General features: G+C 30.9%; 2 protein-coding genes across 2 annotated transcripts in view; one reads left to right on the forward strand and one right to left on the reverse strand.

The window, feature by feature from the left end:
• The window catches only part of nAChRalpha1 (nicotinic acetylcholine receptor alpha1), a 671,059-nt gene that overhangs the window by 243,488 nt on the left and 408,199 nt on the right, over positions 1 to 19,372 (reverse strand). The gene's annotated exons all lie outside the window — the stretch shown is intronic.
• LOC142329532 (retinol-binding protein pinta-like) overlaps positions 1 to 19,372 on the forward strand; it is a 210,776-nt gene that overhangs the window by 157,701 nt on the left and 33,703 nt on the right. Inside the window, exon 3 of the mRNA XM_075374207.1 lies at positions 18,700 to 18,865. Within this exon, the coding sequence (XP_075230322.1) occupies positions 18,700 to 18,865 (166 nt within the window). The remainder of the gene's footprint in view (positions 1 to 18,699; positions 18,866 to 19,372) is intronic.

Genomic DNA, 19,372 nt, shown 5'->3' on the forward strand with positions numbered 1-19,372 from the left:
CATTTCATTAATATTTAAAAATGTTAAGTTTTATCTTTTTCAGTAATTCTTGACTCTTTGCTTTTGTTTACTTTTAATTAAACTCTTTACAATATTTTCATTTCTGTCTTTATCCCAGTGGAAATTTCTTTCTTTAAATTACACTCCGTCTCAGCGCAGTATTATTATAATAAAAAATAAATAAAAACTGAAATAGTATATCTATTCCTTTTATTCTCTTCCTTTAAAAAAGTTTATCGCAGAATAACTATAATTTCCTCAATAAATTTTGTATTTACAACTAACCCATTCAATTCTTTAATGCAGCAACAAATTGTTTCTTCACTGTACATCTATAAAAATATATTGTGATTACTAAGATATCAAAAATATATAAAAATTCATCTTTTTTAACTAACAGATTAAAAATAGATAGTTATATACAGAGAAAGAGTAGATTAAAAAATCTCAGAAAAATATAAGTATTCTGACTTTTAAGATACTGTATTTTAGATGCTTAGATGGTTTTGAAGGTGCAAAATTGTGAAAGTAATAACTGAAAAAAAAAATTGTAGCAGGCTTTAATCTATCAGTATTTTAACTTTAAAAGACTTAAAGTCTTATGGTATCATCAGAAACAGAGCATTATTATGTACGAGTAGGAGATAACGTCTATTCCATAGTTGATTATCTATCAGAATCCGTACAATAACTTAACATTTTCTAATGCGTTTTTATCCATATTTTAATCCACATACGTAACATCGAATTTTTATTTGAATCTAAAAGTGTTTTTATTTATTTTTGTAATTTTTTTTTTTAATCTTATTAGTTAACTTTCTATTGTTGTTGAGCGTAAAATTAAAATTTATTATTAAAATTTTGAAATTTACTATCTTGAACACTTTGTATTATAACTAATGAGAAATAAAATATTATTATTATTTGCGTTGATGGATTAAAATGTAATTATTAAATATTTTAATTAAATCTGTAGATCCAAAATACCCAGCCGACTTCAAGAATTATTTTAATTAATTTTAAAAAATCAAAAAAAATTGTTATTGTTTTTGAGGTCATTGATTGAAAATATTGAACTGAAATTTTCAAACCATTATAACCGTTTTCCTTAGTAAAAACTTATTTCTTACATAAATGATTATGATTCATAATCAAAGGAGGATGATATTTGGGGAGATATCTGACATCTTTCATAACATTTGGTATTTTGCCATCTTTGCTTCTGGTATCACTCAGAAAGAAATAAGCCTTTAACGAAAAATAATGCATTTTTAAATTGGAATAATAATTCCCGAAATTATCTTGGTCAAACGGACAGAAAAGTTCTACCTTTATATAAGAGTACAGATAGATTCAAAATAACTATTGTCATAATTTATAATTATACCACCTCTATAATTACTTTTAATTTAGTTGCCTCTATAATTATTTTTTAAAATTTAATTTATGTTTTCTAAGTAAATTAATTCTATATTGTTTATTCTGTGTATATATATATATATATATATATATATATATATATATATATATATATATATAAAGAGAGAGAGAAAGATAGAGATAGAGAGAGACAGAAACAGAGAGTTCTACAAGAGTTCTCTTGCGAACACAATTCATTCTTTTATATTTAGAAATTTATTTCTAGTAAATTTCTTGTCATATTTCATATATTTTAAAACATTTAGGACATCGTTTGTCACCTCGTTCCTCGAAATAAATGCATCCCATAAAATCGTGTCTACTTTCTGTATTTGCTGTATTTGGCTTATACTTATATTTCAGTCTGTTGTGTTTCTTGAATTTTGTAAATATAATTCATATTCTATTCGTTCTGCCTTAATCACAAAATTGTATTTCTAAATTCTAAATCGTCATATTTTCTTTTCCCTATATTTTTTTATTTTTCCTAGTATTTGATTGACTACAGAAAACTTTGAAATCTTAACTTTTTTTAAGGAGAGCAATGTGGGTAAAAATCGATTTTCAGAATTTGGCACCATCGTGTTGTGGCATCTTTCTTGTATAATATAATTTTATTATTTCCTTTGTACGTTGGAAAATAATAATGTTATTAATATTTTTAGTAGGTAATGTCATTCTCAAAAATTCGAGTATGTCATCTGGTAACTATTTTTGAGCTAATAACTAAATAAAGTGATAAGTTTGTTTACATAGGCTTATTTACATTTGTACATAGAAACTTTTTCTGTTGTCAACCTGGCCGGCCCGCATCGGTCCAAGGAAACAGCCCCAATAGAAGAGGAGGGATTTACTGCTATCTGTGATAACAGTGGGACTGAGAGTTTCGCTGACATGGTCGTGGAAGAGTTACGGCGTGGGGACCGTTTAATCTCCAGGTGTTTTGGGAAGAAGGCTGGAATAATTCGATTTGGTGGCGGCGGAAGACTGTCAATCCGGTAGTATCGACCAGTGGAGACCTTGGTGAAGGTTTTCCGACTACGTCCGATGCCAGTGTGGGTGAACAGCGACATTCCTTTACAACTTCGGGGAAGCGACGGCTGCGTGGCTCCCCGCCTACTGCTGAAAAAAAAAAAAAATCTAAAGCTGATGGTTGAAGTGATCTTTGTTTGTCGGGTGACTCCTTTGACTCAGAAGGGTGTGAATCCAGCACGGACGTCTCTCAGATGGAGGAAGATGTACCAGAAATTGATGCTGTAGAACCCGCAGGAATGCTTTTGTCACAGAAGAAATGCTTTCAACATAATATAATGATTTTTTTGCGTGACGTTAAGGAGTTGAGCAATTTGCTTAACCAACATACGACTACCAAGATAGAAATAAAAGAATGTTCTTACCGAATGTACAAGAGTGCTCGTATGTTGAACTTATTTGAGGGTATTTAGGATGCGGTACCTTGGAAATCACAGGCGGGACTCTCTACCCGGCTGACGACGATGGAGGAGGCTACGCAAACATACCATACAGTCAGCGATGTGGCGTCACAGACCTCGGACGGAGGCTTGGAGCGTTCCGTATCCTGGTCGCTTGTTGTACTTCGCCGGGCGGTTGACAGTAGGATGGCGGACGCGGATATTGACAGGCTGGCCGGAAGACGTTTTTCAATTCTCTACGCTAGTACAGAACATTACTGATTTGGCGGAGGGAGTGGGAGGCTCCGGCGTCTCATCTTCGATGATCGGGTGGGCCGTTGGCCCGGAGTGCCATTGGGGGGAGTGTAAGACTGTTGTCCCGGCGGGAGATCCCTTTGGGGTTTCTAGTTAGAGGCGAGACGTTAAGACCGGAGTACCGGTGAGGAGAACCCTTTGGGATCCCCTCATTTGAGACATGGCAAGTAAGGAAAATCGAGTCCCGGCTGCCTGGGCGGAGCCTTGTGTCCTACTGAGGTAGTTAGAAGCGACGGCACCCTTTGGAGCTGAGCTTATGTCGTGAATCCGGCTCCAAGGGGCGGGTAAATCGACGGAGAGAAAAACAAATAGCTATATAAAACACAATGATAAGTATATTTTTTTACTGCATATACCAGGTACATGTAGCATCTAAAATTATTTAGAAAAATATATTTAAAAATAGTAGATTTAATGTGGGTGAAATAGGGTGCCTCTATTCCAATCAATTCAACCTCTACTCGTTAACGTATATATGTGGACGCTGCTAGGTACTAGGTGCTAGGTGCTACTACTATACATGTAGCTGGGTGCAACAATCCTTCGCCTTTTCTACGATGAACGCGAGTATTTTTTCAACCATTATAATATCTTTTAATACATTCCAATGAAAGAGAATTATAGCATAAATTATTTTTCGTCATTTATATTTCATGTTTCATGTAGATAAAATATCCCTGTCTTCGTTACTATCAATTTAGATTTAGTGGATGAATTACTAAGTTCCTTATTGTTAGCTGATAAAATTTCGTTTTGTATTAAAACATAATAATTACAAAACTATGCATGAAAATTCCCTCCCTCGCATACGTTTATCTATTCAATCATAATACATAAGGTCTTGTGGTGGACATTATATCCATTCTGCACAGTTCAGTACAGATTTCTTGCCATTTCACCCTTAAGTAATGTATTTTAGAAATTACCCCTTGAGCCACTTTTCGAAAATCTACAATTTTCTCCAAGATACCAGGAAATTTATTTTTACACTACCAAAAAGTGATGGAAACCAAGGTTATTACACCCTTTGAGTGATGAAGCCCATTCTCCTAAATATTGGATTTTTGAAATTATTAATTAGATGATTTGGCAAATGACTACTCCCTGAAAGAGTTTTATATATTACAAGTTTTAAATGGGAAAGTAAAAGTATTTTTTACTACTTCACCCTAGACGAAAGACAAAGTAGTCGACTTTTACTTTTAATAGTAAAAGTAAATTTCTTAGTAATTGTAAGCATTCTCTGCTTTCATTCACTTTAGAGCTTTATTAATAACTCTCCTTACATATTATGGTTGGATAGATGAAAGCAAGCAGGAGAAGTTACTTGCGTGAGTGGTTATGCAATGATTATGTTTTATTACTAAATGAAATATTATAAGCTAGCAATAAGGTACTACTAAGTAATTAATTCATTAAAGTTAAATTGATGGTAATGAACACTGGGATATTTTATCCACGTGAAATATGCAAAGAGGAAAAAATAGTTTATGTTACAGTTCCTTTTTACTGGGATATATTAAAAGATATTATAAGGGCTGAAAAAAGACTCGCGTTCATCGTAGAATAGGCGAAGAAATGTTACACCCAGCTACCAGTGTAGCAGCAGCCTGGAGCTACTCTGAATTATGGATCTCCACATGAATCTCTTTCTTTCTTCTTTTTCTCACTCTCACACTAAAACGCCTTTTTTGTTAGGTTTTTATCTATCTTCTCTTTTTACACTTTCTCTAAAATACGTGATTGGCGATCGCCTCGGCGAGCATCGAGCAGATTGAAGATAAAAACTGGAATGAATATATTCCCGAGTGAAACATAAATTCCCTAGGTTAATAACAGTATTGTTTTTAATTAATGAATTCAAATAAGTATCCGTACGATATCAATAATATTAATAAATTTCCTTCTTGTAATAAATAACTTACTAGAATGAACTAGTATAGGAAAATCTGCTTAAGGAAATAAGTTAAGACCAATTGAAGTAATCATTGTTAATAAAACAAATATTCTACAAAATAATACTTTTCTTTATATATATATATATATATATATATATATATATATATATATATATATTTCTTGTGAGCATGTGTATGTCACTGAATTCCTCCTAAAAGGCTGGACTGATTTTGATGAAATTTTTTGTGTGTTCAAGGGGATTCGAGAATGGTTTAGATTCCCAATTTGGTCCACTGGAAAATGTTTTTTTAATTAATTTTTTATTTATAAGTAGTTGTTGATTGGAATGTTTTACATTGGATCCAGCAGACTGTGCTACCATCGCAGTATCGAATATTAAATAATATTCTATTTTAATTTTAGTTTGTCCCGACAGTTGGTGCTGGAATCAAATTGAGAAAAATATTTCGTAATTTTGTGTTATTATTGTTACAAAAGTATTACAGTTATACAGTTATAAAGTTATAAGTTACAGTATTGTGTTACAAAAAATCGCGAGAAAACAGTTTTTTAATAAATAAGAGGCTAATAAATCAGATGGAAATGTAAACAAAGGAAAACCAATCAGATCAATGCAAGATAGCCGCTTTCAAACACAACGACCAATCACAAAGAGCCCATATGGCCGTTGCCAATGTAAACAAAATCACAACTGATTAAGTAACAAGTAGGCAGCACTGCGATCGCGTTTAGAATTGTGCGCTTATTGAGAAATATTATATTATATTATTATTTATTGAAATAACGTTTTAAAGTGTAAGTAAAAATATACATTGTGCAAATTTGTAAGGTACAGTATTAGAGTGAAAATGTTTTTTTTAACTGATTTATGTGTTGTTGAACTTCGGATGGTTAAGGTTCACAATTGGGTACGGTAGGCAGCGAGTTGGTCCGGTAGGCAGAGCTGCGTTTTAGAAGATTTTTTTTTTTAATTTTTGGTTTATCAGTCAAACCCGGTAGTTGGTGCTGCGATCGGATTCTAGGAATTTTTTTTATTTTGTTGCTTTTTCGCATATCAGTTACTTGCGTCGTAGCTTAATGTTGTTATTACATTAAAATTGGTATTATTAACGGTCAACTGTGTTACAGAGTAGTTTGAATTAAATCCGATAGGTAGTGCTGTTCTGACAATTGGATTTATTTACATTCTGACTTTTATAAAGTAAAAGGTTAAATTTTATGAAGTTCCATAATTTTTTGTAAGTTTCTTAATGTTCAGTATTAATTGTAATGATTTTACAGCCACAGCCCTTTTCGTTAAAAAATTATTTTCCACCGAATACTGTGAATTCGGTGGAAAATAATTTTTTTTTAGAGAGTGGTGTGAATTTTATTCGATAGGTAATGCTGTTGTTTTGCCATTTGGATTTATTTACATTCTGTGAAAGGTTACATTTTGCGAAGTTCCTAATGTTCAGTTTTTTTTTAAGGTTTTATGAAACTTTCAATAGTGTTCATTTAATCTGTATGTATACTCAGATCCAGCAATAGCGAAGCATTGCCGAGTCTGCTAGAATTGCGCGCTTATTGAGAATATTATATTATATTATTTTTTTTTTTTTTTTTTTTTTTTTACTGAATTTTTATGGGCATCGATTGCTAAGGTCATTAGCCCTCGTCACATTCTTTAAAAGAAATTATTATCTCCATCAGAATCGTCATATGTAAGGGTGTAAAGGGCCCTTACATTTTATTTAAAAACACAAACTTCACAATAAACATTAAAACATAAAAGACAAGGACAATCACAAACACTTACGGGGTGTAAAGGGCCCCAATATTAAAATTTGAGATAAGTTCTCAAAATACCATGAAATTAAAATTAAAATTAAACTTATCAATACCATATCTTTTTTTCTTTCTTCTACGAAGTCTCATTTATAGTTTGTTTAAGCACCCTCGGGGCGACCAGAAACGCCGTTGAGCAGTATATCAGTAGTGCCAGGGTGCCGTGGCAGGTGAATCCTTCTTATATCAGGCCATAGGCATGCACGGCGTACACCCATAGCCTCGCGCCCTCAATCCACCCTTGAGGGTCCCCCATGCCATCATCGGACACACCCCGACTCGATGCTCTTGAAGGCAGGTGAGCCAAAATGGCCTAGGCAAGAGGGCTACCTCCCGTCACTATACGTGCCACGCTTCGAGACTCCCTTATATGTATATATAAAACTACCGCTTAGAGTATCTTTTACTATAGCTTTAAACTTCCATTTTATAGACTTTTAAGAAGTCCACTGGCGTGTAAAAATGCAACTATATTTTCTTCATTTCTATTATCCAGATCAGCACTAATATTATTTGTAAGAGGGAACCTCTTTTTGAGGTCCTCATATATGGTACACTCTTCTATTAGATGCTTGATTGTCAGTATTTTATTACAAACACCGCACATTGGTCTCACTTCGCCGGTTAACAAATATAAATTGAGAATATTATATTATATTATTATTTATTGAAATAACGTTTTAAAGTTTAATTAAAAAATGTACATTGTGCAAATTTGTAAGGTGCAGTATTGAAGTGAGTATTTTACATGATTTTTCATGAATTTTAATGATGTATACACGTGCATCCAATAACAATCAACTTAACCTACAAATTGAAATTGTCAGTTCTCATTTGATTCTATGCAACTTATGAAGTATTGAACGGCTCTTTGAAAATAAAAATTTAAGTTTGTAAAATAATTTATAACATTTATAAAATTAATATATAAGTTACCTATAATATAGTTTAAAGTATATTTAGAAATTTAATTTATAATAGCTGATTAATTTTATAAAAAGTTTTCCAAAATTATTTTTAATTTACAATTTTCTAAAATTTGGTAAAATAGATGTTAAAATAAAGAATGAGAAAAATGATAAAAATTTCTACTAAAATTTTAACTACGTTGCTTTTTTACAGTGCTTTAATTTTTTTATTAATTGATTAATTAAGTATTAATTAATAATTAATTAAGTATTAATTAAGATTAATTAATTAAATTGTTACATGTATATGAAACATGAAAATTATTAAATAAAAAAAAAAAAAAAATATGTAGGAGGTACTTATTTAGAATGATGTAAGTGAAAATTAGTAGTAATGAGGATGAAAATTTATTAATTATACTAATTATTAATTTTACGACGTTTCGATATTTTAATTGAATTTTCATAGCACACCTCAATATTTAATGAAAATAAATATTAACCATACTACACATAATTAATCAATAAACCCATTACAATAATACAACAATCACAAACTGATAATATCATACTAATAGTCATTTTAATGAAATTTAGAACACATTCCTGCTAATTTTAACTTAATTAAGTTACTTATATTTATGTGTGTGCATTTATTACAGAATAATGCCGCGTCAGGACAACGTCTGTCGGGTCCGCTAGTATATATATAAAATTTTACCAATTTTGTCTGTAATACTTTTGCCTCAGGAATACTAAACATACATTCACGAAACTTTAAGGGCTCATATTCGCACCTTCAGGATTGTTTTAACACAAAAATTCAAAAGTTTCAACTAAAAAAAAAACGGTCAAAAAATGTCCCTTTTATTCAGCATTTGGCAACATCGATATATATATAAAATTTCTCCTATTTGTTTGTCATCGCCTAGCGGTCACATTATCTAAAATCTAAATTTTAAAGGATCAATATTCAGAGCTACTATATATATACAATATATACACACACACATATACAATGTGTGTGTGTGTGTGTGTGTGTGTGTGTGTGTGTGTGTATGTATATAAGTTGAAATAGGTTTTAATTAAGTTGATTATATCCATGGCTAAAAAATAAAAGAATAAATTAAAATAATCTACGCTTAGAAATTAAATAAAATAATCTGTAGGATTGACTGACAACGGACACTACTTCTAGCAGAAGTTGTTTGCAGCCACCCGGCGCAACACCATTGATTAATTGGAATGTAATACCACCGAAACTTTGCAACTGCAATCGACTACATAACAAGTATTTATGAAGTATCATAGAAGCAACATTCCTTACTGGAAAAAATATAGGAAAGATGGTTTTCATACCAAGGATTAGTATAATTTCAACTAATCTTTCATTTCAATTTAAACGTTTGCAATTCCCTTTAAGAACATCATACGCAATGACCATAAAAAAATCACAAGAAAAATTCCTAAACACCGTTGGATTACTGTTTGAAAATAGTTGCTTTGGTTACTATCAGTTACATGTGGCTTACTCATTAGTTGTTCACCAAAAAATTTATTCATGCAAGCTGAGAAATACCAGATAAACAACATAGTTTTACAAAAAACCTAATTAACATTCGTGGGATAATAATCATACTATCTTTTTCTACTTTAATGTATTGTGATATATTTTATTTGATTTTACTATATTGAATTTTACTTTGTTTTTATTGTTTGACGATATTATCCAACATCCACGCGGTATAGCTGGTATTATGTATATAAATCAAAATAAGTTTCAATTAATTCGATTCATGGCTTTTTAATATGATATCAATAAAAAAAATCTTACAGAAATTGTGGTATAAATTTTTTCCTTCAATATGTAAGTTATTTACTCCACGTAATGACTATTGGGGGAACGGCGAAGCCGGCCCAGTCTACTTAACTATAATAATATAACTCTTTCCCTCCCCAAACACCTAGTCGCCAGGCGGCAAAGCCGGCCCAGGCGTAGAACCCGATAAAGAGTTTCATATTCATCAATAAATTGTAACTTACAGCAAATTTTTGAAGATGCATACACTCTTCCTTACATCTTATTTTTTTTGAACAGACGAATACTTTCTTTTGGTATATTACTGCTCTGCTCTGTCTGCTCTGGAAAACATCTGTTGTTTTAGGAATAATTACAGTTTATTTTATTGAGTATTTACGATGGATATAAACAAATTTTAAATTACTTAATTATAAATCTCAGGATCTATTGCTGAATTTTAGAAATTTGATTAATCTATTACTTTTATTAAATAAAATTCTTTATTTATAAATATTTAAATTTTATCATTCTAATGCTGTTAAATATAATAAAACGACTTAGGATAAATTCATGATTTATAAAACCAGATGTAAAATTTCAGTTAGAATTTAGTTTAATAATAATGTCGAGATTTTCACTTCGTTAAATTTTCTGTAGATATTTACAAGAATTCTGATATCGAATTATTCTTAAAGATAATTATTTATAACCTTAAAAATAAACTTAATTCTGGATTCATAATAAAGGATAGGTTTCATTTACTTAATTTTTAAGAAGGTTATATGAGATTAGTCATAGTACAGAATAGTAGAAATGCATAATGTAGTGCTCTGCAATTTAATGATTTCTGTGTTCAAGGTTGATCAACTTTCACCTTCATATTCTAACTCGTTCATGAATATTACATCTCTCTCTCTCTCCCCCCTCTCCCCCCCCCCTGTCTCTCTCTCTCTCTCTCTCTCTCTCTCTCTCTCTCTCTCTCTCTCTCTCTCTCTCTCTCTCTCTCTCTCTCTCTCTCTCTCTGTGTGTGTGTGTGTGTGTGTGTGTGTGTGTGTGTGTGTGTGTATGTGTGTGTGTGTGTGTGTGTGTGTGTGTGTGTGTGTGTGTGTGTGTGTGTGTGTAAGAGTATATATAGACATGTGTGTAAAGCAACTGGAACTTTATCACCAATGACCTATCAATTACGTCAAAATCAAAGTTTGAAATTAAATTAATTAAAGCAATTTGAATGTATTTCGGAGTAGAAAAGCAGTAACATTTAAAGATTTCCTTTTAAAATTTAAGCTCATTTAATAACTTTTGCTCGCTTAAAAACGATATAACAATTTTAAAAACATTCTTTAGAATTTTAATCTATGAACCTACGCTGTTTGGTTGTAAAACAAACAATATTTTTGAAGCTCATTTTTAATATATGCCAAAATATAATTGTTTACTAGAACTGACTTTATAGTTAAAAATAAGGTTAATCAGTATTAAGACTGAAACTATTCTACAAGGAATTGTTATTTTTTTTCATAATATGATCCAAAAAAACTATACGACTACCAACAAATACATCGTAGTTTTCGAAAGATGCTAAACTCTAATAGGGAGCATAAATAATTGCTCAAATTGTAAAACTTATAAACAATAAAATGCATTAATATGTAGAATTAAAAGAGTTATAAAATTGTTGTTACAAGCAAGTGTAGCATATTATTATTCTATTTTTAATTTTGAACAAATTAAAAATTTGTCTACCCAATTAATTGATAATAGGCATCATTAAATTACAGCTATAGATTATCTTGGAATTTTATTAGCTCAATAAAGAATGTATCTATTAATTGATATTTATTAAAACAATAGTAGTATTTAGGTATTAAATCATATAATTTTATAATCTAATATATTTGTTGTAAGGTGCTTATATAGGTTTGTTAAGAAGAGACTAATAAGAGAGGGAAAATGAGCAGATCTTATAGAAAGAAATAAAGTGTTGAGGTAACGAGTAAAGAAACCCGAACGAAAACAGAGATGGAGTTTTTCCCTTTACCAGCCGTAAATTTGATTTTTTTGTCACATCCCTTAGGAAACAAGACCGAAATGAAGCTTTTTTTGGTAAAGCGAAAGTAACATTTATCCAGCAAAATAACAAAATTTATTTTTTCCCAAAACACATTTCTTTTGTTTAATGTAAAAATATAAGAGTACATTTTTTCTTTTTTTAGACTATAGACTGTATATATATTCTGAACAAAACTATAATTTTATTGTAACAATCTAAATTATAACTGAAATTAATTAGAAATAATACGTTAAAAATATGATTAGCAAGCCAAAAAAAATAAAAAAAAATGAACATTGTTCTATTGCAGATATTTTAATTAGTTTTTTTTAACCAAGTAAAATTTTTCTTAATAATTGTATATCGAAGTTTAGTATGATAATTTAATATTCAATAACTGTGTAAACCAATTTAATCTTATGCACGCATTCAGTTTCAAACATTAATATTTAATCTAGAGCTGAGTTTTCATCACTCGATAAAGCAAGTATATTTTCCCTTAAATACTGATATGTTTAAAGTAAATAAGTGGACATCTTCAGTGACAAGGAATTTTTTAAAATTTATACCACTGCATGAACCCTTAAAAATGCGACCAGAAATTACACTAAAAATTTAAAACAGCACTATTAATATCCTATGTATCAGAAATAAATATTTAAGATCATTCAAGGTAGATAGAAAATGCAGAGTAAAAGAAACATGAAAGAATATAACGAAATAAAACCAATGCAATATAAAATAAATGTGTTCAATCACAAAGTTCAAAATCTTAAAAAATTATAGTGTCTTAAAGATTTGGTTTAATTTAAAATGACGTCTGCTGCACCTTCAGATAACGTTGACATCGTAGTTAAAATTGAAAAAAATGTATCATTTATTCAAGTTTTCTATTTTAAATCTGAAGGGAGGCATAAAATAAGAATGGATAACCCATAAATTTTTGAAATTAACTAAAAAATTTGGGCAACGCATGTTGAGGTGTATTTCTACTTATAAAAAGGAAAAGCTGTTATCAGAAATCTGAATACATTAGATCATGTTTGTAACGGCCAAAATCATATGTATGAAATTACTTATATAACAACATAGTTAGGACGGTTGACTATTTATAGTCATAAAAACGTATAAATATTTCTGATTTGAAATTCTACCTCGTGCATTTCTACACTAGAAATACATTCTAACTTTTGTACGTAATTTTTTTTTGATCTGGGTAGCGATTAATTTTTCTTTATAAAAGTTTAGACAAACAGTTAAAATATCAAACAAATACAGAACTTTCATTCAAAAGAATATAGGATTGATAATATAATTGGCTCCGTGTATGAGTCAAGAAACCTTGCCGATGGTGAGAGGGCTGGAGTACTCAGTAATGAAGAGTAGCTGGACCAAAGTTGTAACCATATCGGAGAGGTATCTGTTGAGAACCAAACTAAGGAATGATTCCTGTATGAGGGCAGCAGCTCGTTCAGTAGTTGTTAAGGGCGTAGGTCAGGAGAACTTAAACGGCCATATCAAATCACTCAATCTTCTGAGTACTGCGCAGCTGAAAGCAATGGAAAACTACAGCGTTTTTTCCCAAGAAAATGTAGCTCTCTGCATTTTCATATAACAAAGATGGAGACGCCTTCCTTGGTAAAATATTCCGGAGGTAAACTAGTCCCCCGTTTGGATCTCCGGGTGGGGACTACTAAAAAGAAAATTAAAAAATAATTTTCTACGAGTCAGAGCGTGGAATGTTAGAAGTTTAAAAAAGGTTGGTAGGTTAGAAATTTAAAGAGGGAAATGGATAGGTTAAATGTATATTTAGTAAGAATCAGCCAGGTAAGGTAGAAAGAGGAAAACAACTTTTGGTCAGGTGATTTTAGAATAATAAACTCAGCGTCAAATAAGAGGCAGGCAGGAATATGTTTCGTAATGAACAAGAAAATAGGGAAGAGAGTAGAGTATTTCAAAATACATAGCGATAGAATCATTGTAATAAGGTTAAAATTAAAAGTTAAGCCGACAACCATTGTTAACGTCTATATGCCTACAAGTACCCATGATGATGATGAGGTAGATCGTGTATACGAAGAAATTGACAAAGCAATTAAGCACATAAAGGAGGATGAAAATTTAATAATAGTTGGAGACTGGGATGCAAACATTGGAAAAGGCAAAGAAGGAAATATTGTGGGTGAATACGGGCTGGGCAAAAGGAATTAAAGAGGAGACGACTTGTTGAGTTTTGCACGAAGTATAATTTAGTAATTGCTAAAACCCAGTTTAAAAATCATCATAAAAGAATATACACAAGGAAAAAGCCGGGCGATAGTGCAAGGTATTAGATAGATTAATCATGGTTAAACAAAGATTTAGAAATCAACTCGTCAACTGAAAAGCTTATCCTGGAACAACCTTAATTTAGGGATAATGAAATGCATATTGAGATTTAAAAACTTGAAGAAAAGGTGTCAGGTTAATCGGTGGAATTTAGAGAAGCTTGAGGAAGAGGAGGTAAAGAAGATTTTTGAGGAGGACATCGCAAAGGTCTGAGTAAAAAGGTAAAGAGGAAAATATAGAAGAAGAAAGAGAGAATGTTGTAAAGGAAATTCTTAAATAAGCAAATGCGAAATGAGGCGGAACAACGATAACTGGTAGAAAACCGTGGATATCAGAGGATATGTTGGAGCTGATGGACGAACGGAGAACGTATAAGAATGCTAATGCTGAAGAAGGTAAAAGGAACTATAGAATATTAAGAAATACTATAAAAAGAAAGTGCGTGTTAGCGAAAGAAGAGTGAATTAAAGAAAAGTGTTCAGAAGGGGAAAGAGAAATGATCATTGGTAAAATAGAAGGAGCATATAGGAAAGTAAAGGAGAATTTTGTGGTATATAAATTGAAATCTAATAATGTGTTAAACAAAGATGGTACACGGATTTATAATACGAAAGAAAAAAATCGATAGGTGGGTGGAATATATTGAAGAGTTATACGGAGGAATGATTGATAGATTATACAAACTGATGTGAAATATTTACGAAAAAGGGGAAGTTCCGTCAGACTTCAAAAAGACTGTAATTGTCGTGATACTTAAGAAAGCAGGAAGAGACAAATGTGAAGTATACAGAGAAATTAGCTTAATACTCAAGGATTAAAAATCACAACTAGAATTCTATACAGAAGAGTTGAGAAGACAGTAGAAGTGTTATGAGAAGACAATATGGTTTCAGGAAAAGTATACGGACAAAGGAAGCAATTTTAGTACTCAGTTTAGTTCGACAAGGATGTTCTCTATCCCCGTTACTTTTTACTCGTTACATAAAACTAGCAATTAATGATGTTAAAGAACAATTTAGATCCGAAGTAACAGCGCAAGGTGAAAATATAAAAAACGATTTGCCGATGATATAGTAATTCTTGCTGAGAGAAAAAAACAACTAAGAAGAAACAGTGAATGGCATGGAAGAAGTCCTACGCAAGAACTATCGCATAAAAATATACAAGAACAAAACGAAAGTAATGAAATGTAGTAGAAATAACGTAGATGGACCACGGAATATAAAAATAGGCAGAGAAAAGATTACGGAGGTAGAAAAATTTTGTTGTTTGGGAAGTAGAATTACCAAACATGGACGAAGCAGGAGCGATATAAAATGCCGAATAGCACAGGCGAAACGAGCTTTTAGTCAAAAATATAATTTGATTACATCAAAAATTAATTTAGAAGTCAGGAAAACCTTTTTGAAAGTATATGTTTGGATTGAAGCTTTTTGTGGAAGTGAAACTTGGACGATCAGAGTACCTGAGAAGAAAAGATTAGAAGCTTTCGAAATGTGCTGCAATAGTAGATTGTTAAAAATCAGATGGGTAGATAAAGTTACATACGAAGAGTTGTTGCGGCAAATTGATGAAGAAAGCAACATTTGGAAAAATATAGTTAAGTGACTTATGGCCACATGTTAAGGCATCATTCAATTAAAAAAAAGGAGTGAAGTCGGATTTGAACCGATGAGCCTTTCCCTTGTAAGATCCAATTATTTCATTAATTAAAGTTTTATTTGGCTACAAATTTGTAACCAATGAAAATATAGAATGAAAAGCTCTCAATGAGGGGGTTATTACTGCACGTAAGAAAATTCCAATATCCAAATATTTTGGATCCAAAAATTTCAAAATCCAAAATTGCACCATTTGGCTAATCGTTTTTGAGAAGACATATACGTACGTACAGACGACACGCCGAAACTAGTCAAAATGGATTCAGCGATGGTCAAAATGGATATTTCCGTTGAAATTTTCCGCGATCACAATACTTACTTTACTTCGTACAAGGAATTAAAAACCATACATAAATCCAAGTAATTCCTTAAGAGTTTCGTAAAATTTCTACTGGTTTGTCAGTATAAACGATTTAATAATTAAATATTACTCCATCTATCAGATTAATGAGTTGTTTTCGTTGAAAGGCCTTTAACAGCCAATAAGAATAATGGCATCTGATGTAGCTGTTAAAAAAAATTGAAAATACACTCTGAAAGCCTTGAACAGAAAAGGTTCTATTCTACTCGTATAAAAATGAGACGCTTAATAATTATCAATTAAAAAATATTACCACGTTTTTTCATACTGTTTAAGGTAATAGAATTTCTCATTATTAAACGTATTACAGTAAATTGCTTACTGTACATTGTATTAGTCTTGAATGAATGGATTTTCGTATAGTTCAAATCATTCAATTTGTTTTTTGTTAATTTTATTTAGAAAATTCAGTAGAAAAGCCTAATATTTTTGTATTTGACGAGATAACTAAAAGCCTTCAGTCGAATTATTAGTAGAACACCGATTTTCCATTACCAATCAAACATTTTTCTTGTTAGAAGTGATTTGTTGTAGGAGAATCTTAGTAGTAGAGTCTTGTAGTGAGATGTAGAGAGTCTTAGTTAATGCTAGGTTACCGAAAATATGGCAACAATATAACCCCTTCCATCAGCTTTTCAGACACATTTAGGGTAAACGCTCCTTATAGGGAGATTCAAACTGAAAGAACGTTGTTAACTTCTGATAAGAAACATTTTATAGGTAAATTGAAAATAAATTGACCTTGTTAGGCATGAGTGACATCCTCTTATTTAGATCCAAGTTTAAAGGTACAGAAATACTAGAATGCACTCCTTTAGGAAAACTTTTATAAGAAACAATAATAAATTAAGCAGTCCTCACTCTAAACTGAGTATAATTAGTTCCTATAACAATAATATTGAATACATTACTTTGTTAAAATGAGGAAGGTAAAATCCTACTTTTACTGTTATTAAATTATTATAGGTATATTAGTTATATAACAGTCAACGAAAACATAATTTTGCATAAATTTAAATGCGCTCGGAAGTTTAATTTAAATAACTGATTATTTCACTGCAAGTAGCAAACTATGAATAAACTCAGAATAAACTATGAATAAACTATGAATCAAAGTTTAAAAGTGAGAGTTTATTACTCATTAAACCATGAAATTGTATTTAAATGTCTTTATTTATTATTATTATTATTATTATATTCTTTGTTATTATCAGATTAAATCAAATTTTGAATGTTCACAGTTTACAGTTTTCTCTCAGAAGTAAATTACTACACGTAATTTTTTCCCTGGGTTAAATTTTTCTGCCTTCTATCAGCTGAATTGAGATAAAAAGAAAAAATGGCTTTAGCCTTAGGATAGGACAGTAGTTTTTTAAATGAATTGTTAAACGAAGGATTTTCTGTCGGACTATCAAAGACCAAATAAAATTATTGGCTTTTAAACTCAGAACTGGGAATCTGACTTCTTAACAATTGGTTTTAGTTCATACAATAATTTTAAATTACTGTAGATAATCTAGCGCTTTAGACCTCACGGAAACCTGGAAAATTTTCATTTTAGTTTTAAAAATAAATATCTGTTTTGTACAACATAATGAAAGGATCCGAAGAGTATTAGAATTTGTATTTCTTTAATGATTTTATAATCAAATTGTTTATTAATCAAGTATATAATCTGAAAGTGGTACGATATTGTCCGAGGATAATCAGGAAATTATAAAATTGACTGTTAAATTATAAGTTTCTTTTCGTTAGGTTTACGTTGGATGAGCATGAATTTTTTTTTCTACTATTCCCTTTTGAGTTATACAGTTTGTACAGTTTTTATGGTATCGCGAAATATTTTAAATCAGCAGAGCGAATAAAACTCAACGATTTTTTTTTATTCGAAACTTAAAAAAATAAATGTTTTTGGAATTAGCAGGCTGTAATACTCAATGTTATGATCATTTTATAATTGGTGTTACTTCTGTTAAAATAACTGGTTTTAAACAGTGCTTTTAACGCGCAAATATGAATACAAGTTTCGAATGCAGAGTAGAAGTTTTCGTTTTTCTAACCTATGTAATTCATTACAAGTGGAAGATTTATGGAAACTAAACCCAAATTCTTTGGATTTTGGGCTTTTCTAGTCACTTTTAGTTTAGTCGATTGCAATCACAAGGGAAATTGCACAACTAGATGTTACAACAGACATAATCCAAAATTTCAACATCCTACGGCTAAGCGTTTTTGAGTTATGCGAGCCGTATACGAACACACGCACGTACATATATGTACGTAAGTACAGTCGTCACGCTGAAACTAGTCAAAATGGATTCAGGGACGGTCAAAATGGATATTTCCGTTGAAATCTCAAAAATGTAATTTTTCGTGATCACAATACTCCTTTTACTTCATACAAGGAAGTAAAACTGACTTATGTGTTATTATTATTTTCAATGATTTTAAGTAGATAAATAAATACGGAAATTTTTTTTGTAAATTTCAGCCTGGGAAAATTTAGATTCAGAAAAATAAATTTTAACATAAGAAGAAATCATACATTAAAAGTGAATTGTAATTTATCGATCACAGTCATCCCTTCCCTTCTCTTGAATGTATAAATCTGAGACAAAACAACATTTGCCTAGGCTACTTTTATGCTATGAATTATTACCATTTCAAACTTTATATTTGTTTTTTTTTTCTTTTCAGAAAATGTAGATCAGTGGTTGGAAAATTACCTAATAACTTGTAAAAACAGTCTTGAAAGAGCTAAGGATGGTCTGGACGTGTATTTTTCTCTTAAATCATTGGTTCCAGAAGTATTTAGTAACAGAGATCCTTTGCATCCTGGCGTTGTAAAAAGCTCAAAAGCCATGTAAGTAAAACTAAATAAGTGTATATATATATATATATATATATATATATATATATATATATATAAATACGTGCCAGCGCGCGCGTGTGTATGTGTACAATATATACTGTACGTATATATTGTGTGAATGCGCATGAGCTTGAATCTATGTGCTAGTGTGTCTGTGTTATATGCGTTTACAGGTATAAACGTTTGATTATTTATGCATATAGAAGCAATCAACTAAACACGATCGATTCTGTATCTCCCTGGTGAATAGCTGATTCAGAAGTTCTTCAGTAATGAGGAAAAGGTTACGTGTAATCCGATTTCAAATAAATAGAATAATATCACTAGAGTAAAATTACAGAACCCTATTTAAGCCCTATTCCGATTACTTTTACACATGCACGCGCACGCACACATACACACACACAAACACACACACACACATTTTTTTAATTTGAAATATCATTAAAAATAATTACATATATTAAATGATAAATTTATCGTATTCATACCTGAAGC

This window comes from Lycorma delicatula, chromosome 1 (genome assembly GCF_047948215.1).
Source record: "Lycorma delicatula isolate Av1 chromosome 1, ASM4794821v1, whole genome shotgun sequence".
Lineage (NCBI taxonomy): Eukaryota > Metazoa > Arthropoda > Insecta > Hemiptera > Fulgoridae > Lycorma > Lycorma delicatula.